This window comes from Watersipora subatra, chromosome 1 (genome assembly GCF_963576615.1).
Source record: "Watersipora subatra chromosome 1, tzWatSuba1.1, whole genome shotgun sequence".
NCBI classification, from domain to species: Eukaryota; Metazoa; Bryozoa; class Gymnolaemata; order Cheilostomatida; family Watersiporidae; genus Watersipora; species Watersipora subatra.
In genome coordinates, this window is record NC_088708.1 from 33,672,594 (window position 1) to 33,697,136 (window position 24,543).

Genomic DNA, 24,543 nt, shown 5'->3' on the forward strand with positions numbered 1-24,543 from the left:
AGAATTTGAATGTCGTTAGAATTATGTTCAATCTGTCACTCAATCTGTCAGTCGATCTGTCACTCAATCTGTCACTCGATATGTCACTCAATCTGTCACTCAATCTGTCACTCGATATGTCACTCAATCTGTTGCTCGGTGTTAAATGAATACTACTTTAATATGAATTAATCAAAAGACTACTTTTAGAGAGTTTGGAATTTTTTTAACTTTTCAATCTTTAAAAAAATATTGCTTCATCACAGTAGGCTAATATAACAAGTTCAGGTAAAATTTGATACACAAGTACTTTGAGCAAAATTATCTTGACGAATTCTTATGATGAAATGATATGCAAGCCAATGCAATGACTTCGAACACCTATAAAAATATATACTATTTTTGAAAATGACTTGCTGGCACTAGATCAACTAGTCATACCTTTGGCAAAAAATAGAATTAAGTTTGTTTAAGGTAAACTGATAATTGCCGAAGCTTTCTTTGAGCTTAAGTCCTCTTCTCTTATGCTGTCTTCATTTGCTTTCTCAGGTTCTATACTTACGACCTTCTGAGCTTCAGTGTCGTCATTTGAAACCTGCATATAAAAATATTAATTCAGTCTTAAAACTTTGTTAGCACATAAATAAAGTTCTTATAAAGAAACTGTTTGAATGTAAAATTATTACAGAGTTTTCATGCATCAGTATTATTTAAGCCAAGTACAATCTTCTCTCCTTGCAAACTTGAACGCTGTCATAAAGTTGTTTGGAATGCAATTATTTAAATATTAAAATTGCACTGATAGAAAAAAGTTTTGTACTCATAAAGGCTATTGTAATAAATTGTTAGTGTAAGTGCAGCAATATATGTGGCCTTTAATCATTTTTCATATAAAAAGACATGTATATTTTTCATGTATTTTTTAACATGTTCATGAAAAGACATTGTTCATGAAAATATTCTATATAAATAGCACTATTAAGATAATGCATGGGTTTCGAGCTGAATACTTATTACTAAGGTTTACATGGAGTTGTCTGTTCTAGTGAAAAACTTGCTTAGCATACAGCCATGTGGGGTCTTAGTAGGGCGTATGTGATCTCACATCATGATTTTAATGAAGGTCATGTACAATTTTATAAAAAGACTACATGTTACAAATAGATATAATTGCAGATGCGAGTGTAACCTTCATAGTATCTTATATGTTTATGTACCAACATATTAAGCGTGTTGATAGAAATGCCTAGATAATTTGATTAAGAAAGAAATCAAATATGTATATCACATAAAATATATGTTTACTGCCACTTTGTTTTCTCTACTTCATAATTACTCACTCTACAAAAATTCCGAAACAAAAAGGTTAGTATACGAGTTGTCATACCTTGACTTCAGCCTCGATAGCAGGATTATCAGCAGCTAAATCAGATATTTTAAGGCTGGAACTTGGAGGGGAGTTGAGCTGCACAGAGAGGTAGGGAGGTGGTCCAAGAAGACTTAACAAAACAGGCAGTAGCACTAAACCATTCCATAGACCGAGTGCAACTACCAACAGGTTTACCTGTAAGTCAGCACATCAATAGAGCAGCAGCTACATAACAGATTGGTGTTGACCTATATTCTTATTTTTCATAACTAATTTTTAGCATCCAGGAGTTATGAAATGTATCACTCTTTTGGTATCAGCTTGGCGTATGAGCCACTCATACACTTCTTTATCTAGACTTTTCTAAAAATCTAAAAAAGCCCTTGCTTTTAATTCTACTATTATCTCTACTGTTTCTCAGTCCATGTGTTGAGGAGTAGTAGACATTTTTTCCGCAATACCTAAATAGCTTTTGTAGTCCTTGTGATTTTCTTTTTTAAATATGGGTGGGATGTTGTTATCTTTCCCATCCTGTGGCTTTATTCTTTAACCATTACCTATGTTCCTAATTAATTACGATAGTGGCTCTAGTAATCTCAGATCGTTTATAGCAAATCTCTTTGTTTGCTTTTATCATGAGAGATCATCATTTTAACATCATCCTTATGAGTCATCGATCTACCTTATAAGTCATTGATCTACCTTATAAGTCATTGATCTACCTTATGAGTCATTGATCTACCTTATGAGTCATCAATCTACCTTATGAGTCATTGATCTACCTTGTGAGTCATTGATCCACCTTATAAGTCATCGATCTATCTTATGAGTCATTGATCTACCTTATGAGTCATCGATCTACCTTATAAGTCATTGATCTACCTTATGAGTCATTGATCTACCTTATGAGTCATCGATCTACCTTATAAGTCATTGATCTACCTTATGAGTCATTGATCTACCTTATGAGTCATCAATCTACCTTATGAGTCATTGATCTACCTTATGAGTCATCGATCTACCTTATGAGTCATTGATCTACCTTATGAGTCATCGATCTACCTTATGAGTCATCGATCTACCTTATGAGTCATCGATCTACCTTATGAGTCATCGACCTACCTTATGAGTCATTGACCTACCTTATGAGTCGTTGATCTACCTTATGAATCTACCTTATAAGTCATTGATCTACTTTATGAATCTACTTTTATGCCATTATTAGCTGAATACCGGATAATAAAAAACTGCTTATAAACAGTGATAGGTGATGTAATTGTCATTGGCTAAGTTGACTAACCAATGGTAAAATTAGCATACCGGTTAATTTGAGTAACTTAAATTGTTAACTTGCCTATAAAGCTCAACTTACTATAGGAGCCGTGAAGACGTGAGCCGTGAAGCTTTGCAGCCAGCTTGTGTGACATTACACATTACACAACGTCGTTATGCCTATTTCAACTGATGTAATAATTATGTTCACAGTTATTACAATATATCGCTAGTAAGCTGCGTGGCTTAGTAGGTTAGTTTAAATAAAAGTGGCATTCAAATAGAGGCCGGCATTGTTGTATTTTTCAAATGGTTTGTCAGAATTTTGGAAAGATAAATTCAGCCTTTTCACGGGCAAAGCAAATGTCATTTATAATTTGCTCTCTCCTTTTGGTGGAGTGATCTTAACCCTTTTAGATGCAATAAATCTGCTAACTTACCTCCAACTTGCCAAAGATCTCTTAATAAATATACATTGAAAAGCCGGAAAAAATGTCTCTACCAGTTAATATCTATTGCTTGCAGTTAACCTGCAATAAAATCAGAGTCTATATGTTCTGCTTTTCAATTAGTTGGAGCTTTCCATTTTTTTTGCATATTAAATTTGAAGACATATTTTTATTTTATATTTATGTTTACCAAAGTTGCATAAAAGTTCATTGCACTCATTGATGTATTTGCTACAGTTTGCAGCCAAGACCAGCTTTTTATGTGCAGTAGCAGAGGAGTTACGATCGTCGAACCATCATAAGATCAGATTACTGCAATGATGCTATCAAATAATATGCTATAAATCTGAAAATTTATAAGTTATATACCAATAATCTAACAAATGCTACAAATATATAAATTTATGAACAAGTGACGTAAACAAACCATACTTACAGTACATGCGGAAACAGAAATTAATGTGTTTGAAACAAAAATATGTGCATCGTTTGCTCGGCCAGTTGCGATGAGATTGTTGCTTTTGATGGAGCGAACATTTTCGGGTTGTTCAATACCTTCCACCATGTTTTCTGACCTCAACTCTTTTTTGCATCACTGAACTAGCCAATATTAGCGCCGAAACAATTATTTTAGCAGGGTAAAACTTTTACATGTTGCATTTCGCCCAAATACATGTAATGATAAACTTTTAGCCGCATACACGTTAAGTACAACGTCAAGCCTAAAACTAGTTGTTTGGATACCATCGTATATGTAAACCAGTTTTTATATACTTCGAAGTATCAAGACCGCATTAAACAAAGAACTACTATTTGCCTGAAACAGATATTAATTAGGTATATTTCTACAGAGTTGCTTTCCAATTTTTAAAGGAAAAAAAACAAAAAGCTTTGGAGTTGGCCAACGAGAGAATTAATTGTTATTGATAGAAACGGTTCATTATTAGTATGATTTTGTGGACACTTTTCTACTGATCACTTGCTATTGTGGGATAATATGGATCAAAGAATGTCAAAGTGGTGAGCAAATGGAGGGGGTGTTTAAATAGAGGTGGCATTCATTTAGAGGTTTTACGGTAATTATGAAGGTTAGACAACTCCTGTACAAGGAGGTTATTTGCAACAGTTGCATTTCATGCAAAGTATTACAGCAGCATCAAAGTTGGGCATAGCGGTTGCAATCAAAGTGCAGTTACATTTAAACAATTGATAATCGGTTTATAATTATTTTTAGCAAAAGTTTAAATAGTTATTCAATGTAAGAAACACTTTTCTATTGGAGCCATTGATACCAATAACTCGCAAGAGTGAAACACATTTTTCAATCATATCATTTGTGTGCTGTTAGACTTTAATGATGGTGAAATATAGTTTCAGACGATTTATAAACATAATATTGAAAAAACCACGACATAAGTTATAATTAGTCTTTAGCAGTAACTTATTTAACATTCAGCAAAAAGAAGCTTTTGCAATAGTATGAACGAACAGAAGTTTCTGCAAATAATTTTTTGTTACAGGAGTTGCCTAACTTCTTTGGCTACTTTTGAAAATTTACCACAGCTTACAAATTTTGCAGAAATTTTTTAATACACAAAGTCTTACAGCCATTACAGTTCCACCTTATACTTCCTTAGCGGTTGTGTGATCAGTGCAGATAACATACCTGAAAGAAAACATCAAAGACGTAAGAGTTGGAGTTGGCAAGCAGTACAAACGCAAGGAATGTGCTCACTCCCCCATTAAAGACAGCAGGGCCAATGTCTCCCAAAGTCTTCAAGGCCCTCTCTACAAATATGCAGGTGCTGGTGACAGTTTTGTAAAACCAGTGCAACACTGTACAACAAATAGTCATGTCATAAACATTTACCATATGTACTGAACAGCTAGTAACTTTACATTGACTAGTAAACAATAGAAACTTTACACTGACTAGTAAACAACTAGTAACTTTACATTGACTAGTAAACAACTAGTAACTTTACACTGACTAGTAAACAACTAGTGAATTTACACTGACTGGTAAACAACTAGTAACTTTACACTGACTAGTAAACAACTAGTAACTTTACACTAACTACTAAACCATTCATAACTTGACACTGGCTTGTCAACAAGCTATCTAGGCGAGAGAGAGAGTCCACCCAGTTTGCTGGACCACCCAAAACAAAGCAATAGCTGAAACAGAATAGCTCATAGGCCTGCATGACATGTGAATAGACATAACCGTAAAACTCCAAACACTTTCTCTGAGATGCCAGTATATGAAAGCAAAGGTATCAGACCTCTGCTAAAGGCGTTAGTACCTTACTTATCTTAGTTCAGAATATCATGATGTCATTTCCTTGGTTTCTATTTTATTATGTAAACTTGACTGCAGTGGTTTTTCTTTTGTCTAACAACGATCATCACTCTTACCATCTGACTGCTCTCCTTCATTATTACAATGAAATTAGTAAACAGTAAATCATGATAATAATACATATATTAAATTAGTAAATAGTAAGTCATGATAATAATACATATATTAAATTAGTAAACCGTATATCATGATAATAATTCATATATTAAATTAGTAAACGGTAAATCATGATAATAATACATAGGCCTACACTATATTAAATTAGTAAATGGTAAATCATGATAATAATACATATATTAAATTAGTAAACCGTATATCATGATAATAATTCCTATATTAAAGTAGTAAATAGTACATCATGATAATAATACATATATTAAATTAGTAAATAGTACACCATTATAATAATACACATATTATTAAGTTAGTAAACAGTAAATATCTAATGTTTTCATCATTAACATACAACTTTTTTCTTCAGCAAAATATAGCAACACAAATATAATAGCTGCACAGATGCTATGGCTATCACAAACCTTCGATGATTCAAATTGGGTGATACATTTCCTGACGATACTGAAAATTTATTTGTCAAGACGACTCGTAATTAAGTAGCATCAGTGTGTAGCCACAGCGGATACCTATCTATACTACATGCTGGCGAAGCATTTCATCAGTGAGTGTAGCCAGATCTACTTGGTGTGGCAGATGCTAGAATTTTTACAGCTAACCGCTAGGTTAACTAACCTAGACCAAAAAAGGAGAGGTTTAGGTATGCTGCACCAACCTTGTTTGCTGCCATTGACTGTCATAAAACTGTGTCCAATGTGCGCAGAATAGTCTACAGCTAGCCCAATAGAGAGCACAATCTCAATGCAGGTCACTGTGTCTATAGTCAACCCTAGGAAGTACATGAAACCAGCAACCTCAACCTGCAAGACAAATATAATTTCATTGCATACAGTTGCTAGAAACTGTTCATAGTTATAAGCATTCAATCTTTCCAATTGTTTAGTATATGTAATAGTAGATGCTGCTTTTCTCACTCAACTAAACAAAGGAGAGAAAATAGTTAAGAACAGAACATTGCTAAGCTGTCTCTTGTTTGGTACTAAAACTTACTACTGACCAAAGTTGAGCGGTTTTATGGCTACAAAATCACCTTGCTAAATTTGACATGTGGCAGCATTAACCCAATAAACTGTCTCATAATAGTTCCTCCATGTTCAAGCAAGAAGCTCTATAAAAATAATTACATGTATATACTAACCAGTGTTGCCAGTACGCAAGCTGAAACGAGAGCGCATGTCACGACATCAGCTATTAAAAACAATGTCAAGATTATCACACATCCAAAAGCTAGCCCGAGGTTCTTGTAGAGTTCTTGCTACAAAGAAAATGGGGGAGTCTTTACAAAATCAAGTAGACGTTCTGTAAAAACACTGTTGCTAGCCATCAAGTAGAAAACTTCATAACAAGTTGAATTGCCATGTTCCTTCAAAACTGATGCAAGTTATCAAGACCATGCATCAAGTGCACGCTCTCTGCCTATACTGTGAGTTACACTCTCTGCCTATACTGTGAGTTACACTCTCTGCCTATACTGTGAGTTACACTCTCTGCCTAGACTGTGAGTTACACTCTCTGCCTAGACTATGAAATACACTCTCTGCCTAGACTGTGAGTTACACTCTCTGCCTAAACTGTGAGTTACACTCACTGCCTAGACTGTGAGTTACACTCTTTGTCTAAATTGAGTTACACTCTCTGCATAGACTGTGAGTTACACTCTCTGCCTAGACTGTGAGTTACACTCTTTGTCTAAATTGAGTTACACTCTCTGCATAGACTGTGAGTTACACTCTCTGCCTAGACTGTGAGTTACACTCTCTGCCTAGACTATGAAATACACTCTCTGCCTAGACTGTGAGTTACACTCTCTGCCTAAACTGTGAGTTACACTCACTGCCTAGACTGTGAGTTACACTCTCTGCCTAGACTGTGAGTTACACTCTTTGTCTAAATTGAGTTACACTCTCTGCATAGACTGTGAGTTACACTCTCTGCCTAGACTGTGAGTTACACTCTCTGCCTAGACTGTGAGTTACACTCTTTGCCTAGACTGTGAGTTACACTCTCTGCCTAAACTGTGTGTTACACTCTCTGCCTAGACTGTGAGTTACACTCTCTGCCCAGACTGTGAGTTATACTTTTTGCCTAGACTGTGAGTTACACTCTCTGCCTAGAGTGTGAGTTATACTCTCTGCCTAGACTGTGTGTTACACTCTCTGCCAAGACTGTGAGTTACACTCTCTGCCCAGACTGTGAGTTACACTCTCTACTTAGACTGTGAGTTACACTCTCTGCCCAGTCTGTGTGTTATACTTTCTGCCTAGACTGTGAGTTACACTCTCTGCATAGACTGTGAGTTACACTCTCTGCCAAGACTGTGAGTTACACTCTCTGCCCAGACTGTGAGTTATACTTTCTGCCTAGACTGTGAGTTACACTCTTTGCCTAGACTGTGAGTTATACTTTCTGCCCAGACCGTGAGTTACACTCTCTGCCTAGACTGTGAGTTACACTCTCTGCCTAGACTGTGAGTTACACTCTCTGCCTAGACTGTGAGTTACACTCTCTGCCTAGACTGTGAGTTACAAGGTGAAAAGTTGCATTTCAACTCCTTCAACAATGTGCAACATGCTTTTGAACTGTTGAAAATATTTCTTTGAAATTCAATCTGTTTTCAAAACTAACAGAGTCACTTGTGAAAAAGCACATTTCACACTATGAAAATCTTGCATGTCCAGTTTCAACGATAGAACTGTTAAACACAAAGTATTGTAGCTCTCTAATATGCTTTGATGAAATGTAAACACAAAGCAAATACGAGATAACTACCAAACATTATAAAGACCAGCTACAGCTGGCAAATCAAAAGCTGAAAAACTCAGATCTTATAATGGTAGTAAGTCAGAGTTGAAAAATATTATTAAAAGAGAGCTGACAAATCTAAACCACCAAATGCTGGAAAATTAAAGGAATGAGAAGTACGCATTGTAAAATGCTTTCAAGTCAAAGCATAACATATCTAGACCATAAATGCTACTAAATCTGAAATATAGAAAGTCAAAGCCATCAAATACTAATGAACCATAGGTGTGAGAAACTCCAATCATTAAAGGCTATGAATTCAAAGAGATGACAAGTCCAGGCCACCACATACTAGCAAATTAAAGGCAAGACAATTCTAGCCAATGAAATACTATCGAAGTGTCAAAGACATGAAAAATCACACACTGACATTTACCTGTATGACCTTATCAGTTTCCCAAGTTTCAAAATCTCTGCTGAAAATAAATGCCTGATCATCTGTATAGAACTGCTTTACAACGGCACGTGTGTCATCCATCGCTTTGACCTTTACCTTCGAGTTCTTCAAGTTGACAAAGTTCAAGGGAATCCGAGTCGTCTAGAATATAGGAAAGAAACTTTTAAATTAAAAGCAATACTGATCTTTCTGCAACATTAAGGTGAGTTGAGGTTTAAAACTAGAAGCGAACCAATTGCTGTCGCTTACCACAAAGGACTTAGCAGCAAAATCTTTTTCTGCATCGAGTATCTCAGGTGTGGTGAGATTAGGATGGGTAAGATTTGCATTGACAAAGTTGGAAACAGTTGTGTTAGCTGGTCGTACTGCGTCGTCTGATAATTCATCAGTCTCATTAAACTTGACGTCTTGGATGTGTCTTCTGCCATCAGCCGACATATACACATAAGGTGTGAGCAGCATGTTGAATCTTCGCTCATCTAATGGCCACTTTGCTATAGAATGACAAGTCAGTGTGATCGATTACACACCTAGATTCATAATATCACTGGTAGAACTTTACTATCTCAAGTCAGTTTGACTATATGCAACTAGTTTGCTTTATAGTTCTATCTTGATATCTTTTAAAAATTTAGGCATGGAGCTAGTTGACAGTTTAATAAAAAACATTGCTTTTGTGAATGAAAACGTCATATTACTTATACTGGATGTGCTAAAATGGTCTACATTAAATAACTACCTATTTGATGCTAAAGATTAAAAAATTGCAACGGTCTGCTAAGTTAAGGACCGAGTACCAAGAAATAAAATTACTGCAAAAGAGAAGATGATGACCAAACTAAAATGACATGTCAGGTGCTGCCCTTATATATATTAGCCACTTTAGTAGGGCTCAGCACTAGTGGTCAGCTCTTTATGTAACTATAAATATATTCTCTACAATAAGATAGTAGGTGTCAGGGTCAGCGTATATAGCTAATGCGAGAATCGAGGAATAATACAAACACTGAATATATTAACTTTAAATGATCCAAGTTGCAGCACCATCAACCAAAAGCAACAGAACAGAAAACTTTTTCAATGAAGATTTATACATTTTGAAAGCGAAATCAAGCAAACAGTATGTCAGCAACTCATCAGCTGGTAGCTAGTTTAATCACCACTGAGTACTCTACTGATGACGATGACTAGCAAACTGAAAAGGGAAAGTAGAGCAGGAGGGAGGATATAGAAATGTATGATGCACATGGAGCAGAACTAATGGGGAAAGCAGAGCTGTTTACCATATACTATATATTTTCTCACCATCGCTACCATTGCTGTCTCGCACAGCCTTCAACATGTCAAATAGAGAATTGTTTTTTATGATCATAAAGATAGTCATCAGTTACACAGTGCTAAACAGTCATTAAACTGACTTACTTGTTAAATTGACGTGTGATTTGATCCATGGACATACATTCATGCTGCTTTCTAACCACTCAGTATAACCGTGTAGCCATGAGTCAACCGAATCACCATCTACAGATGGATCCGCTTCCAGGCTCTCTACCATGTCACTTATCTTGCTGTGGTCTTCATAGTAGTTAATGTTATCTGGACAAATGCAAGGTATAATTATGTTCATCCTTTCAGCATTAACAATCTTTCTCGCTAAAGTTATTTATCAACGCTTTTAAACGGACAGTAAAGAAAGCACTGAAACCGAAAGTGACTTGTCGATGAGTACACAGGCCACCTAACTATGTCACCTCACTACGCCAATTCACTTAAAATTATGGAGCCAAAATATTAGTAAGTTTTAACTTACACGTGTAGATATAGCCAGTAGAAACTCCAAGTTCTGGAAAGTTCTCCTGATAACTATTCACGTAATCTTTAACATAGGAGTCTTTAGGAATAAACACATTAGGATCATAGTCCTGTTTTAGGAAGACAGCACCGTAAATTCCAAAGCCAAGGAAGGCCAGAGATACTAGTAGTATTATGATCTGCAGTAGAAACCAGCAAATTCTTTAGAGCCTATTTTTGATAAGAACAGCTCAATACCTTCCGCTCTTACTGAGTGGCCATAAAAACTTCAGAATAAATGATTTTCTAATAGATGAACTTACAATCGCAAATCATAGACATGAACTTGTCAGTATCGTAGATCTAGTTGAAATAAGTCACCATTATCGATGAGTTAGTTAATAAGAAATCGCTTTCGCTAGCAACTAGAGATTTGTAATACTCGCGGTTATTAGCAGTGTGGTAGTCACTAGCGGTAGTCACCAGCGGTAGTCACCGGCGGTAGTCTCACTAGCGGTAGTCTCCAGCGGTAGTCACTAGCGGTAGTCACTAGCGGTAGTCACTAGCGGTAGTCACTAGCGGTAGTCACTAGCGGTAGTCACTAGCGGTAATTAATAGCATTAGTCCTAAAATTGCTTAAAAGAGGAAAATACATGAGATCGTTAAGCTGTTCTGCACCTTAACAGGCAGTTTAAGAAGAGTAGGTCCGTAGAAGTTTTCAAAGACCTTCTGTTGCAGGTCTCGCTGACTGCAAGAACTTGGGGTGTACGTTTCTTTGTGGACGTAGCAACAGCAGCAACCATTGCGACGAGCCTGTCTGCGCCTTTCATCCAGAACAACGCAAGCGGTAAAAAAGGTTGCTTGCACGATGAATACAGCTATTATTCCAATGGTAGCATAGACACAGAAATCTCGCAATGCCGGCAGCACCTGTAAAAAAAGATATTTTGTCACTTTGGTGCAATTTATAATAGAGCATACCGGTAGGTAAAGATTGTGAGTTAGTATACTAAGTTACAGGTAGTATAGTATTAGTGCATAATCTCTGTCATCTGCTGTCCATAATCTCGTAGATAAGGCTCACAATTATAAAAGCATGGCAAGCCATTGCAATAGGTGTGACTAGTGATGCACAAGGCATGACTAGTATTTGTGAAGGGCGTGACTCGTATTTGTGAAGGGCTTGACTCGTACTTGTGAAGGGTGTGGCTCGTACTTGTGAAGGGCGTGGCTCGTACTTGTGAAGGGCGTGGCTCGTACTTGTGAAAGACATGGTGTGACTAGTTGTTGGTCAATGGTATCTACTGACAACAGTTCTCAATTTATATATATAAATCACAATGTGTGGTGTGTGTGTGTGTGTGGTGTGTGTGTGTGGTGTGTGTGTGTGGTGTGAACTTGTAAATGCATGCAATTGGGGACTCACACCGGAATTTAACAGACAAATTGGGGACGTTCGGAAATTGGGGACGTCCCCAATCTTTTAAACCCTTTTTTCTTATAAAAAACTAAAAAATATATAGTTTAATCCAACTCCCGACAAAATCTGAGCACTGTCCCCAATTGCCTGCAATTGTACGAGAACATCTGTGAGTGTGGGTGTGTGAAAAAATATGTAAGTCCCCATAAAGTTTGTTAAATTCTTACACACATTTGACCTGTTTCCATTTGTGAGTAGGCAAATATTTTCGGAGTTTTCTTCTCATAGAAACTTTTTACCTAACAATTGGGGACTCGTACTTGTGAAAGACATGGTGTGACTAGTTGTTGGTCAATGGTATCTACTGACAACAGTTCTCAATTTATATATATAAATCACAATGTGTGGTGTGTGTGTGTGTGTGGTGTGTGTGTGTGGTGTGTGTGTGTGGTGTGTGTGTGTGGTGTGTGTGTGTGGTGTGTGTGTGTGGTGTGTGTGTGTGGTGTGTGTGTGTGGTGTGTGTGTGTGGTGTGTGTGTGTGGTGTGTGTGTGTGGTGTGTGTGTGCGGTGTGTGTGTGCGGTGCGCGCGTTGCGCGCGTGGTGTGTGGGTTTTGGTTTGTCAAGCTATAGCTATTAAAATTTAGGAATGAGACATTCATTGCATGCTGGATTTGATCTCGGAACCTTCCATTCACCAGGCAAATATCTTACCAATTCAGCTATGTGAGATGCATCAAATTCTGAGGCAATATCAGCCGTTATGTCGATTAAAATAAGCATAGCATTCTGCGTACGCAACACAACGTGACTAAAGCTTGCTCTGTTGGCTATGGTGGCTGGTCGCAGCCATTTAGACACCCCATAATCTCGAACTGAGAATTATTACATCTCACCCGAGATGTTCATAATCTTCGGTCGAGAACACACGAATTTCAAGTCTCGAGTCGGCATCTCGAGTCGACATCTACCCGACACAGCGTAGACGTCGTTATTTCTTAAAACTCGTGTGTTCTCGACCCGAGATTATGAACATCTTGGGCGAGATGTAATAATTCTCAAGTCGAGATTACGAGGTTTTTAAATGGCCGCGACCAGCCACCATACATGGCTCATATTACTACCATAGGACACTTATGTATTCGCGTCATCTAACTTTCGCATTTTCACGGAGTCATTCATCTCGCGGAAATTTCATGAGCGAAACTAAACTATCATAACGAACGAGCGAAAACGCGAAATTAAATAGCTTTTTTCATTGATATCCACAATAAAATCGTCATATTAGAAATTCAGGTTACCTTTGTGCGTGGTTGGGCTCATTGGGCAATTTCTGCTTAACTCACCACAGCCAACACGCCGACTGAGCAGTGTGGCAAAGCAAATTGAGATAACAAGTTATTTTGGAAAAGCAGGCCTGTATTCCCTGGTTGCAAATTGGGGCAGCTAATGTTAGGCGACTAGTTATGAGCATCTGGGGGTTTGGAGGGGCAGTATCAGCCCCCTCAACAGGTTTCTTTCATGTAGGGCCACAACCGAGCATCTTACGTAAAGTTTTAAAAGATTCTATCGGAAAGTATAAACATTTTTTCTATTATTTGAGATTTGTTTGTTTTAGGTGATGTGACTGCTAGGACGTTTTCAGATTAAAATAGGCTAAACTTGACCGCAGTTGAAACGCTCAGAAAAAAGACATCTTTTTTCTTTTGAGCGTTTCAACAAAGAACAATTTTGCCGATTTTATTTTTAGTTCATCCGAAGGTTTTTACGCTTTCGTTGGGCCATTGCCAAATGGATGTTCGGTAAAACTTGACCTTTTGCAAACCTTTATAAAAGTTGTTAAAAAAATATTTTGCTAATCATGATAATAATGACGCCCAAGAACTATTAAAAGTTAACGCTTATCTCTATGGCTTGGAATAAAGTGATACTCTACAGCGATAAAAACCGTTCCCGTAGCCGTTGGGCAAATAACTGTTCGAGTTAATGATGTTTAGGTCGAGTTATCTAAAGCAGTTTATCATTACGTGGGAACGGACCAAACAAATCCGTTCGAGTTAACCAAGTGTTCGTGATAAAATTTTACATTTTATCCAAGGGCGAGTTCTCCGAGTTTGACTATACACTATACACTATGTACTTAGCTGCCAAAAATTCCTAAAAAGTTGGGGCGGCTCAGCCGGCCAGCCGCCCCAGAGAATACGGGCCTGTGGAAAAGCCAAGACAAACGAGGAAGATGATGATAATAGTTTAGTCACTGAATTTGTAACTGATGAGGATGAGTCTGATAAGGAAAGTCATAAAATTTAATAATTATTATTGTAGCGATGAATTTTATTACCAACCAAAAACAATAACAACCTTGAGCCATGGCCACCGCATGCTATAAATACTTGAAATATAATATTGGTGCCACATCAGTCATGGCGGCAAGGGCAAGGACCTAGACGTCATTGATAGTCCAAGAACCAAATAGCAGCAAGCGATCAAGTTGCATTGTCCATCTTGCCCACACATTTCTACCCGCGGTTCACAAATACAAACTAGTCCCAAATTGAAAAAAAAATTTGACTAGTGAACTGGACCTGAAAAATCCAATTATGTTTATTCTACTGCATTTATTTTCACATCACTATATTTTCGCACTCATCAGATCTGCGAAATTAAGTTGCAGCGAAATTTTACTCTGTGTGCTACTCACTAAACTAAATACTAGCGAAATATAAGTATCCTAGGGTAAGTTTAGCAATGCAGATAGTAGCGTACTCAAATTAGTCTCTGGCAATGTGCCAGACTAGGCTAATGGCAAGTGGTAAGGTAAAAACACACTTAGCGATATTTAGCGCAATGCTGCGCTGCCTGGCACTAATCTGCGCTAGAACTCGCTCAGCGATCTCATGCAGAGCGATAATGCTAGACATTCTCTATCACAAATTTATCGCGAGCGAGATGCATTTCGATTGGTTGGTTTTTTCTCAGAATGAATTTTTATGGCAGGTAATTGTTTCTTATCGATGCTCACCAACGTACAGCAGCAACATTTTGCTATGTTTTTACGATTGAAACATCATCAGAACGAACACTGAATTGGTCATAAATTTAATAAAAGCACTCCCAATCCTGTACATAACACAAAAAATTGCAAAAAACCCAGCTGCAAACCAACATTTGGAGTCAATCGTGGCGCAGGTTGACCATCTTGAGAATGGTAAATTTTTAATACATTAAATATAAAAAAATACTATAAAGTAAATTATATATAAAAATTGCAACATATCACTGTTAAAAATACAAGAATCGCTATTTTCTTATGTCCTCTTGTAGTGTAAAATAAGTGAAAGTGAGATAGGCCTAATAACAAAAGCGGTAGTTGTTTGCGCCAGTGACTAAACGATGCCATATTGACTTACCTAAATTTATTAACCACTCCGAAGAAACTAATGATACGGAATTTTATTGGCAGTTTGTTAGAGTGCCCACGTTATCATTTGATGGTGAATCGCTCAAGTGCGCTTAGGTACATGCCAGCGATATCTCCGCGGTCCTCATGACGCACGTTATAAAATCACCTAGTTTGTTTGGACTTGTAGGCAACTACATTAATTGCAACTGTATATAAGCTGTTTTTAATACCCATGCAACGCCAAGCATTCGGCTAGTATTTAACCAAGTGCAATATGCTTTTGTTATTTAGGACATTGGTATGTGACCAGACAGTAAAAAAGGTATGAGCATTTGCCTGAACAATAGAAATTATAAGCTCCCATAAGCTACACTAAATGTTAACCCAAAAAATTCCTTCTGTCAGACAAAAGAGTAAACAAGAAACTATCAAACACCATCAGACCATGCAAGAAATACAAGAAGTAATCTTCATGTAAACAGACTTCTTCATGTAAAGAAGTCTGATCCCTGCTTTATTCCAACTTTAGGCAGATTATTGCATGATTTGATTCTGAGTAGACACATGACAATTCTGACTTTCGTACTTGGTTAATTTATTTAATCTTTCAAAAAGAACTTTTTAAAATAAACATAAAATCTGCCTCGAATGCTGTTCAACTAAAAATGGTACATTCCGTGAATCATGAGAGAGTGGAGAATAGGTATAAGCTATGGCCTAGCTGATGAGGACATAGTCTGCGCTGCTTACCGTTGTAGCTCCAATTCCAAAAGCAACAATATCAGTAATAGATGTAACAGTGATAGAAACTCCAGCATGCCTCAGAGCTCGACCTGAGCGCTCTACTATAGGCAGCGATAGCTCAGTTGGAGTCAGACGATTCCAAGCTTGGATAATAACGAATGCATCATCCACACCGAGGCCTGCATAGATAGTATATGAACTAGAAAGAGTTTAAGTAAAAAAACAGATGCACTGAACCTTTAACAACTTTCAGTCTTTAACATTGCTAATTTGTGTTTGGTGTGATTCTTGTAAACCATTGAGAGATGCAAAGCAAGCTCAGTCCACTTCCTGTTCATGCTCACATATGGACATCCTTGCTGAGATATACATGTATAGTATGTAACGGAAAAGAGCGTATAGGCTGCATACCTAATAATAGGAATGGAAGAATGGACTGTACTGGGCCGTAGCCAATTCCAAAGGCGGATGAAAGGCCAAAGGATACTGCTATTGACAGACCCACGGCAATGACTGCTGCTATAGCCAGGTAGACCTGTAGAGGTATTGGTAAGGTGTCAACAAAGACAAACTATAATTTTATGTTATAGTCTACTGCCGCATGTGATGCTGTATAAACATAGATGAAGGGTTGGTAACTCACCCGCATCTCAATACAGTTGAAGCGCCCGAGAATCAGGGCTACGTAGAGAATGATTAGAATGTAACCTGCTGATAGGAAAGCTACATCTCCTAGTATGCTGCTCCCAACCTCGTCTCCAAAGCTGTGAATAGTATACAACAACATGTGATACATTGATATATAACAGCATAGTTTAGACATATTATTATGGTTTTGCATATAGATAGTAACTTAATAAATATACCAGCTCATACTGTTATGTATAATATACACCAACATATGAGCAGTGCTGCTGCACTACTGTAATTATAAGGGATTGAACATCTCTTCGATTTCTGACAATCCAATAATTAGATACTTTATAGTTTCATCAAATTGTGAATATGCTTTAGTAACTGAAAGAATATTGCTGAAAGTTTATACGGTACCTGCGTGCAGCAAGTTACCTGCGTGCGGCAAGGGCATAGCATTTTTCAACTCTTTGCCCAGAGCAATTATTGACGATATCAACAAACTCGAGTTCCCACGCTTGTGTCGCCAACGTAACCTAAAAATCAGCAATGTAAGCTAAAAGGAACATAGAATTAATTTTTGAGTTACAAAGTGACAGGAAATCGGTTTTTAATCAATGACGAGTAACAGATTGGTCAGCGGCCTACATATAACGCAGGATGTAATAACAGTATGTCTCCGTAGTAACAAAAGAATGCAGTTTGGTCTGTTTGTACTAGTTGTTATCAGCTACATTATTAGTATGAGTAACATACTTGAGTAACAGATATGAGCTGCAGGGTGAACAATCCACATGTAAACAGGCACTCTCCAGCCCGATTTAAACCTAAAGCTGTGTCTCTTTCAAAAATTATCATCGCTTCAGTTTCGTAAATTTCGTAAATTCAATTTCGTAAAGACACCGAGTACTTGTTGACAAACAAAGGAAACCATCAAAAAATTTGCAAAAATGTTTGTAGTTTTTGGTGATTTACCTTAAAATTTCATGCCTTTGGCAATGCCAATTAACTGTCAGCCACTAATGAGTGTGGAGAGTACGAGGAACAGGACTTAGAGACTGCAGAGACCCAAACCTTATAGAACTAATCGTCAAATCGCAGAAACTTCATCATCCGAGAAAACATGTATACTGCTTCTGATTTGCTGCAAGTAATATTATCTCTCATCAAACTAACAAGCTTAGCTTTTCGTCACAAGCATTTAAGATTATTTATAATATAAACAGTTTAGCTTCTAACAATGTTCATTGTTACATGTAATTTTGCTCTATTTTAATATCTTTTTGCGCATGTATTGAAATGTACTTAATTGTTATTATTCCAGAATGCTATATGATTCATAACAGCTAGTCATTAGTGTGTCTCACCTACCTAAACTGGAGCAAGTCGTACTAGTGTTTGGAGGATATCTCACTATCTAGCGCTTGTAAGTTTTAATACCACATGTTAAATTCAACTAATGCATTTGCCTGTGCTTTTCTACTAATCACCCTGTATATTTTTTCTTAACATTTGTGCACATCCTTTTTCTGTTTATAATTACCATGATGGTATGCATGGCTTGATGTATACAGGGCACAATTAAACGAATAAATTGAATATCAACTGACAAGAACTCTATTCATTGTGGCCATCTATACATCCTAACCAGATACTAGAACAGATATGGTAGCCAAATAGTGAACAAAATTTTTGGAAGAATAAGTAAAGGCAGACTTTTTTATGTTAAACTGAGCATTTGGATGTTTGTTTATGATGAGTTAACATACAATAGCTAAATACAAATACTCAAGTGAGTCTTATTCATAAGTTACACAAGTGAATAAAATGTAACAAACCTCATCTTCCTCTTGGTATTCTGAAGCAGATGCATTGGTTCCTTGCATGAAGTAAGTAAAAAGGGCAGCACTCGCAGCAGAAACGCGTCCTGACGCATCTCGGCTTATCCCTCCCAAGTAAGAATCAATGTTGATATCTGCGTTGGTTACTGGACTGGGAACATAATCAACACAAATTATAAACAGCAATCACTATTCTTGTATTCATAAGAATAACACAACCCTAGCCCCTTAAGAGAGGAGGTACACAGCTATACTTTCGGATTATCATGGGGAGACGCTAGTGTTGCCGTGGCAAAACCAGGCGTCTCAAACTGTTTTTTCTCCTACAGATGAGATATAACTACCATAAAGTTGTTCAAAAACCTTATGCTTCATCGCAATCATACCTGCACCGACCAAGGTTTTTGTAAATGGGTAGTCGAAATATGTAGATCAGTGAAGGTAAGTCAAGTGAGTGCTCAATAACATAGCTTGAGAAATCAATTAAAGAAACATGAAAATTTGATAGTCAACAAGAAAAATATCATTATATCACAACATGATAGATAAATATTCAAATTCTATTGTGTGTGCAACTCTACATTCTCTAAGGCTCTGATGTTAGTAGTTGATACTAGTTGATACTAGTACTAGTTGATACTAGTACTAGTACTGTAATAGTACTGTACTAATTGATACTAGTACTGTACTAGTTGATGCTAGTACTAGTTGATACTAGTACTAGTACTGTACTAGTTGATATACAAGCTTTAGCTAAAGTAAAGTAAAGGCTAGATTTGTGACTTTTGTAAACATGCCTTTGCATATAGATAAGGAAGTTCAAGGTCATCTTCTGTCTTATGAGCAAATTTGAGCAACTAAAAACATGAATGATTATATAATGAATGGTCTGGATGGGCAAATAATATGCACCTTTGAGTGACGTTGTTTATAGTGTCAAGTATTTCACTGCTGGTGAGCAAACTGATGTGAGTTCTGTTGAAGCTCCACAACTCAAGGATGCTGGTCGACCAGCATTCTGCTGTACTTCCTCTTCCAAACCTTTGAAAAGAAATACAAGTACATGAGGCTATGAAAAGAAGTGTGGAGTTACTGTGGAACACCATTTTCTTAGCAAAAACAAGTATTTCTGAGTCATTATTCTGAACAACACCTTAAATGTCTGACATGTTGTTGTGCAAATACCGAACTTGAAGTTTAGTTGGATTTAATGTTAATGGGAATTTATGTTAGACACTTGTCTAAAACTGATAGAAAATGCAAAAAAATCGGTTGCAGGCATCCATCTGAATACACTGCAGGAATTGTGCTACTTTGAAGACCTTCTATAACTACAAGCATCAGCCGTAAGCTGAAGTTGTTAGTAAGCAACTAAATTGCAGATAATTAGATAAACAACTCAGATTCACCAGTCAAGGGCTGTGTGGCTGTCAAGGGCCACTAAACTACCATTTTGGTAAGAACTGTGGAAAGGGATGTGAAAAACCAAAGGTTGATGGCAGACGCTCGCAATCAAGTTTGTGACTAACAGGTGGCAGAGTTAATCATATATCAGGGCATAAGGCCGTAGATAGTACGACGACAACACAATAATAGAGACAAATATAAACAAATATAGAGTTTTAAACAGGTCATGTGTTCATACAACAGTGTGGCAAGAACATTACAACCGCATCAACAGGTTAGCATTTCAGTGTTTACTATGAACAACCGTGAGGAAGGCTCATGAGAATCAAGCAGCAAATGTGTGACAGTCTGTGTTCAAGCGATGTTACAGTTGCAGCGATTGAATTTGCATCTATGGAAGGATTGAATTTGCATCTATGGAAGCGCAAATTAATATTCACTGCATGCTTCACCCTACCTTGTGCATATATCTTCATAGGTGTATCCCGTGCCGGACACATTGATGAGCTGGTCATGCAGATCATAGAGCTAAAACCACAAGACTGTGAGTTAAAACTAACACTCACACCTACTAATAAAATGGCCACTTTGTTGATTGGTAGTTGGAAGACAGTCATTGAGCTGATTGAAATTGTTTTAGTGATTCAGAGCAGAATAAGGGTAGTTATAGAAATTGTACTAATATTAATGCTACTCGATAAAACTATTTTACTTAAACATGTAAAAACTAATAATATCACTGCGAATAAAAAATCAGCTAGAAGAGAAGCTAAAATGACTGTTTCAGCAGTGGTCGTATCTTCTGGGCATATAACAGGTAGTTTAACATGACTCACCTCCAACAAACTATTTCTCTCCAGAACATTCTTAGCTTCAGCTATAAAGAAGCTCAATCTGAGCTGAGAGGGATAATTCTCGTCGACCCATTGCTTGTGTTTAATATACATAGATTGAGGATCGACCCATATTGGATCAGACGGATCAACTTCATAGAAATTCACAAGGCCAGCAGTGCATGCGAGACAGCCAACTATCACCGAAATGATGGTTATAACTGGACGCTTCGCTATAGCAACACCGAGTCTACAAAGGAAGCAATGATATTTTTGTGTATAACTACTGAAGACAATATATTAGAAGTGTGTAAATGCGCAACCGATGAGCTGGCAACACTAAGGCTGAGATGACAGAGCTAAAAAAAGGACTTATTACACTAAAGACTAACATGTTTTGCATGCCACTACTACTTAGAATTACATTTACTTTGTTCCAGCAATACGCGTTTAATTCTTTTTGAAAACAAACTATTTTAGCGAGCAAAGAATATTTTGACTGTGAGCTCTATGCCGTAGCAAAAAGTTGGCTTAGGGTTGATTGTTTTATGGCGGGAGATTATTTACCGTAAGTGCAGGTGTGATATAAGAAAACTAGTGAAGGGGGCTCAAGCTACAGATGGAAAGGATATCAAATGAATGCCTCACAAAGCTTAGACAAAAAAATTTAAGAATATTGCACAAAGATTGAAAAAAAATCCAAAACATTTCGCAATAGTATTATGGACTAAGCGGTTAGCAAACGTAAGCTTGAGGTCGGTGCATGAAGATTAGCAGATAAAAAGGTAATTTGTAGGAGTTGAAGAAAAACAAATAACACCGAGGCTGGAGAGATGCATCATGTAAACTAGTACATTGAGTACAGATTTGCAGTGGACATGCTGATCATTTGAATGCAAAATGCTGAAGGCTTAAAGCTGAACTGGGCACACGATTCCGTTGTTAAAGAAGAACTAAAAGCATGATCACGACTACAAGAATGAGAACGCAGGCCGGGAGACTATTGTTGTGTAGCGAATTAACTTTACAGGATGAACTTAACCATTCAAATTGTAGTTCTGTATTCAATTGTGTTTATGCCACTGATTGCATTTACTAATACAGTACACTGACACGAATGCAATTGATTTCGATATTTTAATAAGAAGTCATTGTCTCCAGTTAGCTGCACAATTAAATTTATTGTTTTGTAAAGCAGTCTGACTACTAGAGGCCACCTACAGGTATACATTAGAACTTGTGTGTGAGAGTTCAGTGTACTGAGCAGAAGTATTAAGTTAATCAATAAATTATATTATACATGCATAATTATATGTAATAATATCTACACATACAATCATATAATAATGCAATGCCCGATGTACTAAAGTTTTAACGTAAATCGTTGTATGCAGAAGTGTAAAGATTTGTTTAAATTATTCCTACGGGTTATAATTCCACAGTGCTTTCTGCTTTTACCTAACTTTATTCATCGATCTAGGAAAATAATTTACTAGGCTGGTTCATCACTTTACTCTTGTAACTCTGCTATATGTAAGTTTTGACTGACAAGCCACGTCGTCAAGTCATGAGAAATTCATCTGACCGCAAAAAAAGCCTGCACTCGGTGCAACATTCAAACATTTTAGTAGAAGCGGCTGGCGATAAATATAAGCTATTAATAATTTAACAAATAGACTAGGTGTAAGAACCCTAAATACTGACGATTAATATTAATAATTAATTGACGATAATGACAACTCATAAAGTTAGTATTTGTACATAAAGTGGACAAGATCATAAGACTGACAGCTGTCCCTAAGGCCTTACATCTTCTACATGCAGTATATTGAGGACCTTAGATAGAGAGTTTGCAATAATCTGTTATGATTGCATCAACCATTTGGATTTCCTAAAATGTTTCTCTTTGACCAGCTGAATTCCAAAGTTACTTTATGGCGATATATTCAATAAGGTGACACACCTACAGCTATTCTTGTCCACCGCATGCCAATAACAGACCACCCAATAGTTGAAGAGATACAATCTAAATCTATGTATGTTGTAAATCGAGAGAGTCACAGACAAACTAACCGAAAGTAGATAGCCTCTAACCCTCCAGCTAAAAAGTTTCCGGCTCTCTGTAGACAAGTAGATTTTCTTGCAGGTTCCGGTGCCTTCGAATCCATAGAGACACTGTTTTACTGCTCTACAAGTCACCCAAGGTGGTTAATAGCCGCGGTATTTGGTAGAACGTAGAAGCTTTACGCCTCTTTACAACTGCGCGCTTTACTCTGCGTAGCTCAGGGCTCAGCACGCTCCGACTTTCCTGGAAGCTTATACAACAATGATATAGCGTGGATTAAAGCGTGCCCGTTGGACGGCATTGAGTACGATCAATACTTCAGAACATAAGAGTGCAGTGTTATCTTCTATTTCTCATTGTATTCTTGTGTAATTCACTGCGTCAAAAGCTAATACAAATATAGTTTAAGAGTAGTCAGGTGTGATAAAAAGTAGTTATATAAGCTGTAGTTACATAATAGCCCTGGTGCCATTTTGTTGTTCAGGACTACAGGCTGTTTCTGCTAATAGTCCTGATACCATATTGTTGTTTAGAACTACATACTGTTTCTGCTAATAGTCCTGGTACCATGTTGTTTAGGACTGTGGGCTGTGTCTGCTGATAGCCCTGGTACCATATTGTTGTTTAGTACTACATACTGTTTTTGCTAATAGTCCTGGTACCATCATGTTGTTTAGGACTGTGGGCTGTGTCTGCTGATAGCCCTGGTACCATATTGTTGTTTAGTACTACAGGCTGTTTCTGCTGTTAGCCCTGGTACCATATTGTTGTTTGGGACTTCAGGCATTTTCTGCTGGTAGCCCTGGTACCATATTGTTGTTGAGGACTACAGGCTGTGTCTGCTGATAGCCCTGGTACCATATTGTTGTTTAGTACTACAGGCTGTGTCTGCTAATAGCCCTGGTATAATATTATTGTTTAAAACTACAGTATGTTTTTGCTAGTAGCTCTAGTACCATATTGTTGTTTAATAATACAGGCAGTGTCTGCTGATAGCCCTGGTACCATTTGTTGTTTAATAATACAAGCAGTGTTTGCTGATAACCCTGGTACCATTTTGTTGTTTAGTACTACAGGCTGTTTCTGCTAATAGTCCTGGTACCATATTGTTGTTTAGGACTACAAGCTGTTTATGCTAATAGTCCTGGTACCATATTGTTGTTTAGGACTGTGTCTGCTGATAGCCCTGGTACCATATTGTTGTTTAGAATCACAGGCTGTTTCTGCTGTTAGCCCTGGTACCATATTGCTGTTTAGGACTACAGGCTGTTTCTGCTGTTAGCCCTGGTACCATATTGCTGTTTAGGACTACAGGCTGTTTTTACTAATAGCTTTGGTCCCATAGGTACCATAAGGTAGACTTCCCTTCCTCTCAACTCTAATAGCCGGTAGCAACTCTCTACAAGTCACAGTTTTATTAACAGCAATCGAAGCTATAGACGCATGAAATCTACGGCCAATTAAACTTCTGGAATGATCTTTTAACATGTTAATGGAGAAAAAAATAATTTATAGGTTGGAAGAAACAAGTAGATTTAGTTTGATTTGTGCAGCCTATCATCTGTCATATTCTGTCTATCACTGCCTCACCATCTTGCTCTGCACATGCCTGATTTGATGATAACTGCTTTATCTATATATATGAAA

At 37.2% G+C, this 24,543-nt stretch overlaps 1 protein-coding gene across 1 annotated transcript; it reads right to left on the reverse strand.

The window, feature by feature from the left end:
- Positions 1 to 194: 194 nt before the first annotated feature.
- LOC137404337 (patched domain-containing protein 3-like) lies at positions 195 to 23,035 on the reverse strand. The gene is made up of 19 exons (XM_068090535.1): positions 22,905 to 23,035; positions 20,835 to 21,081; positions 20,456 to 20,526; positions 19,504 to 19,632; positions 18,589 to 18,742; positions 17,186 to 17,286; positions 16,761 to 16,881; positions 16,529 to 16,652; positions 16,124 to 16,296; positions 11,232 to 11,483; positions 10,573 to 10,753; positions 10,185 to 10,358; positions 9,012 to 9,256; positions 8,742 to 8,903; positions 6,702 to 6,818; positions 6,219 to 6,363; positions 4,736 to 4,857; positions 1,367 to 1,543; positions 195 to 574 (listed from the first exon to the last, which is right to left on the reverse strand). Exons 1-19 carry the CDS (start codon positions 22,997 to 22,999, stop codon positions 449 to 451), a joined length of 2,916 nt encoding a protein of 971 aa, XP_067946636.1. The 5' UTR covers positions 23,000 to 23,035; the 3' UTR covers positions 195 to 448.
- Between the last annotated feature and the right edge of the window lie 1,508 nt (positions 23,036 to 24,543).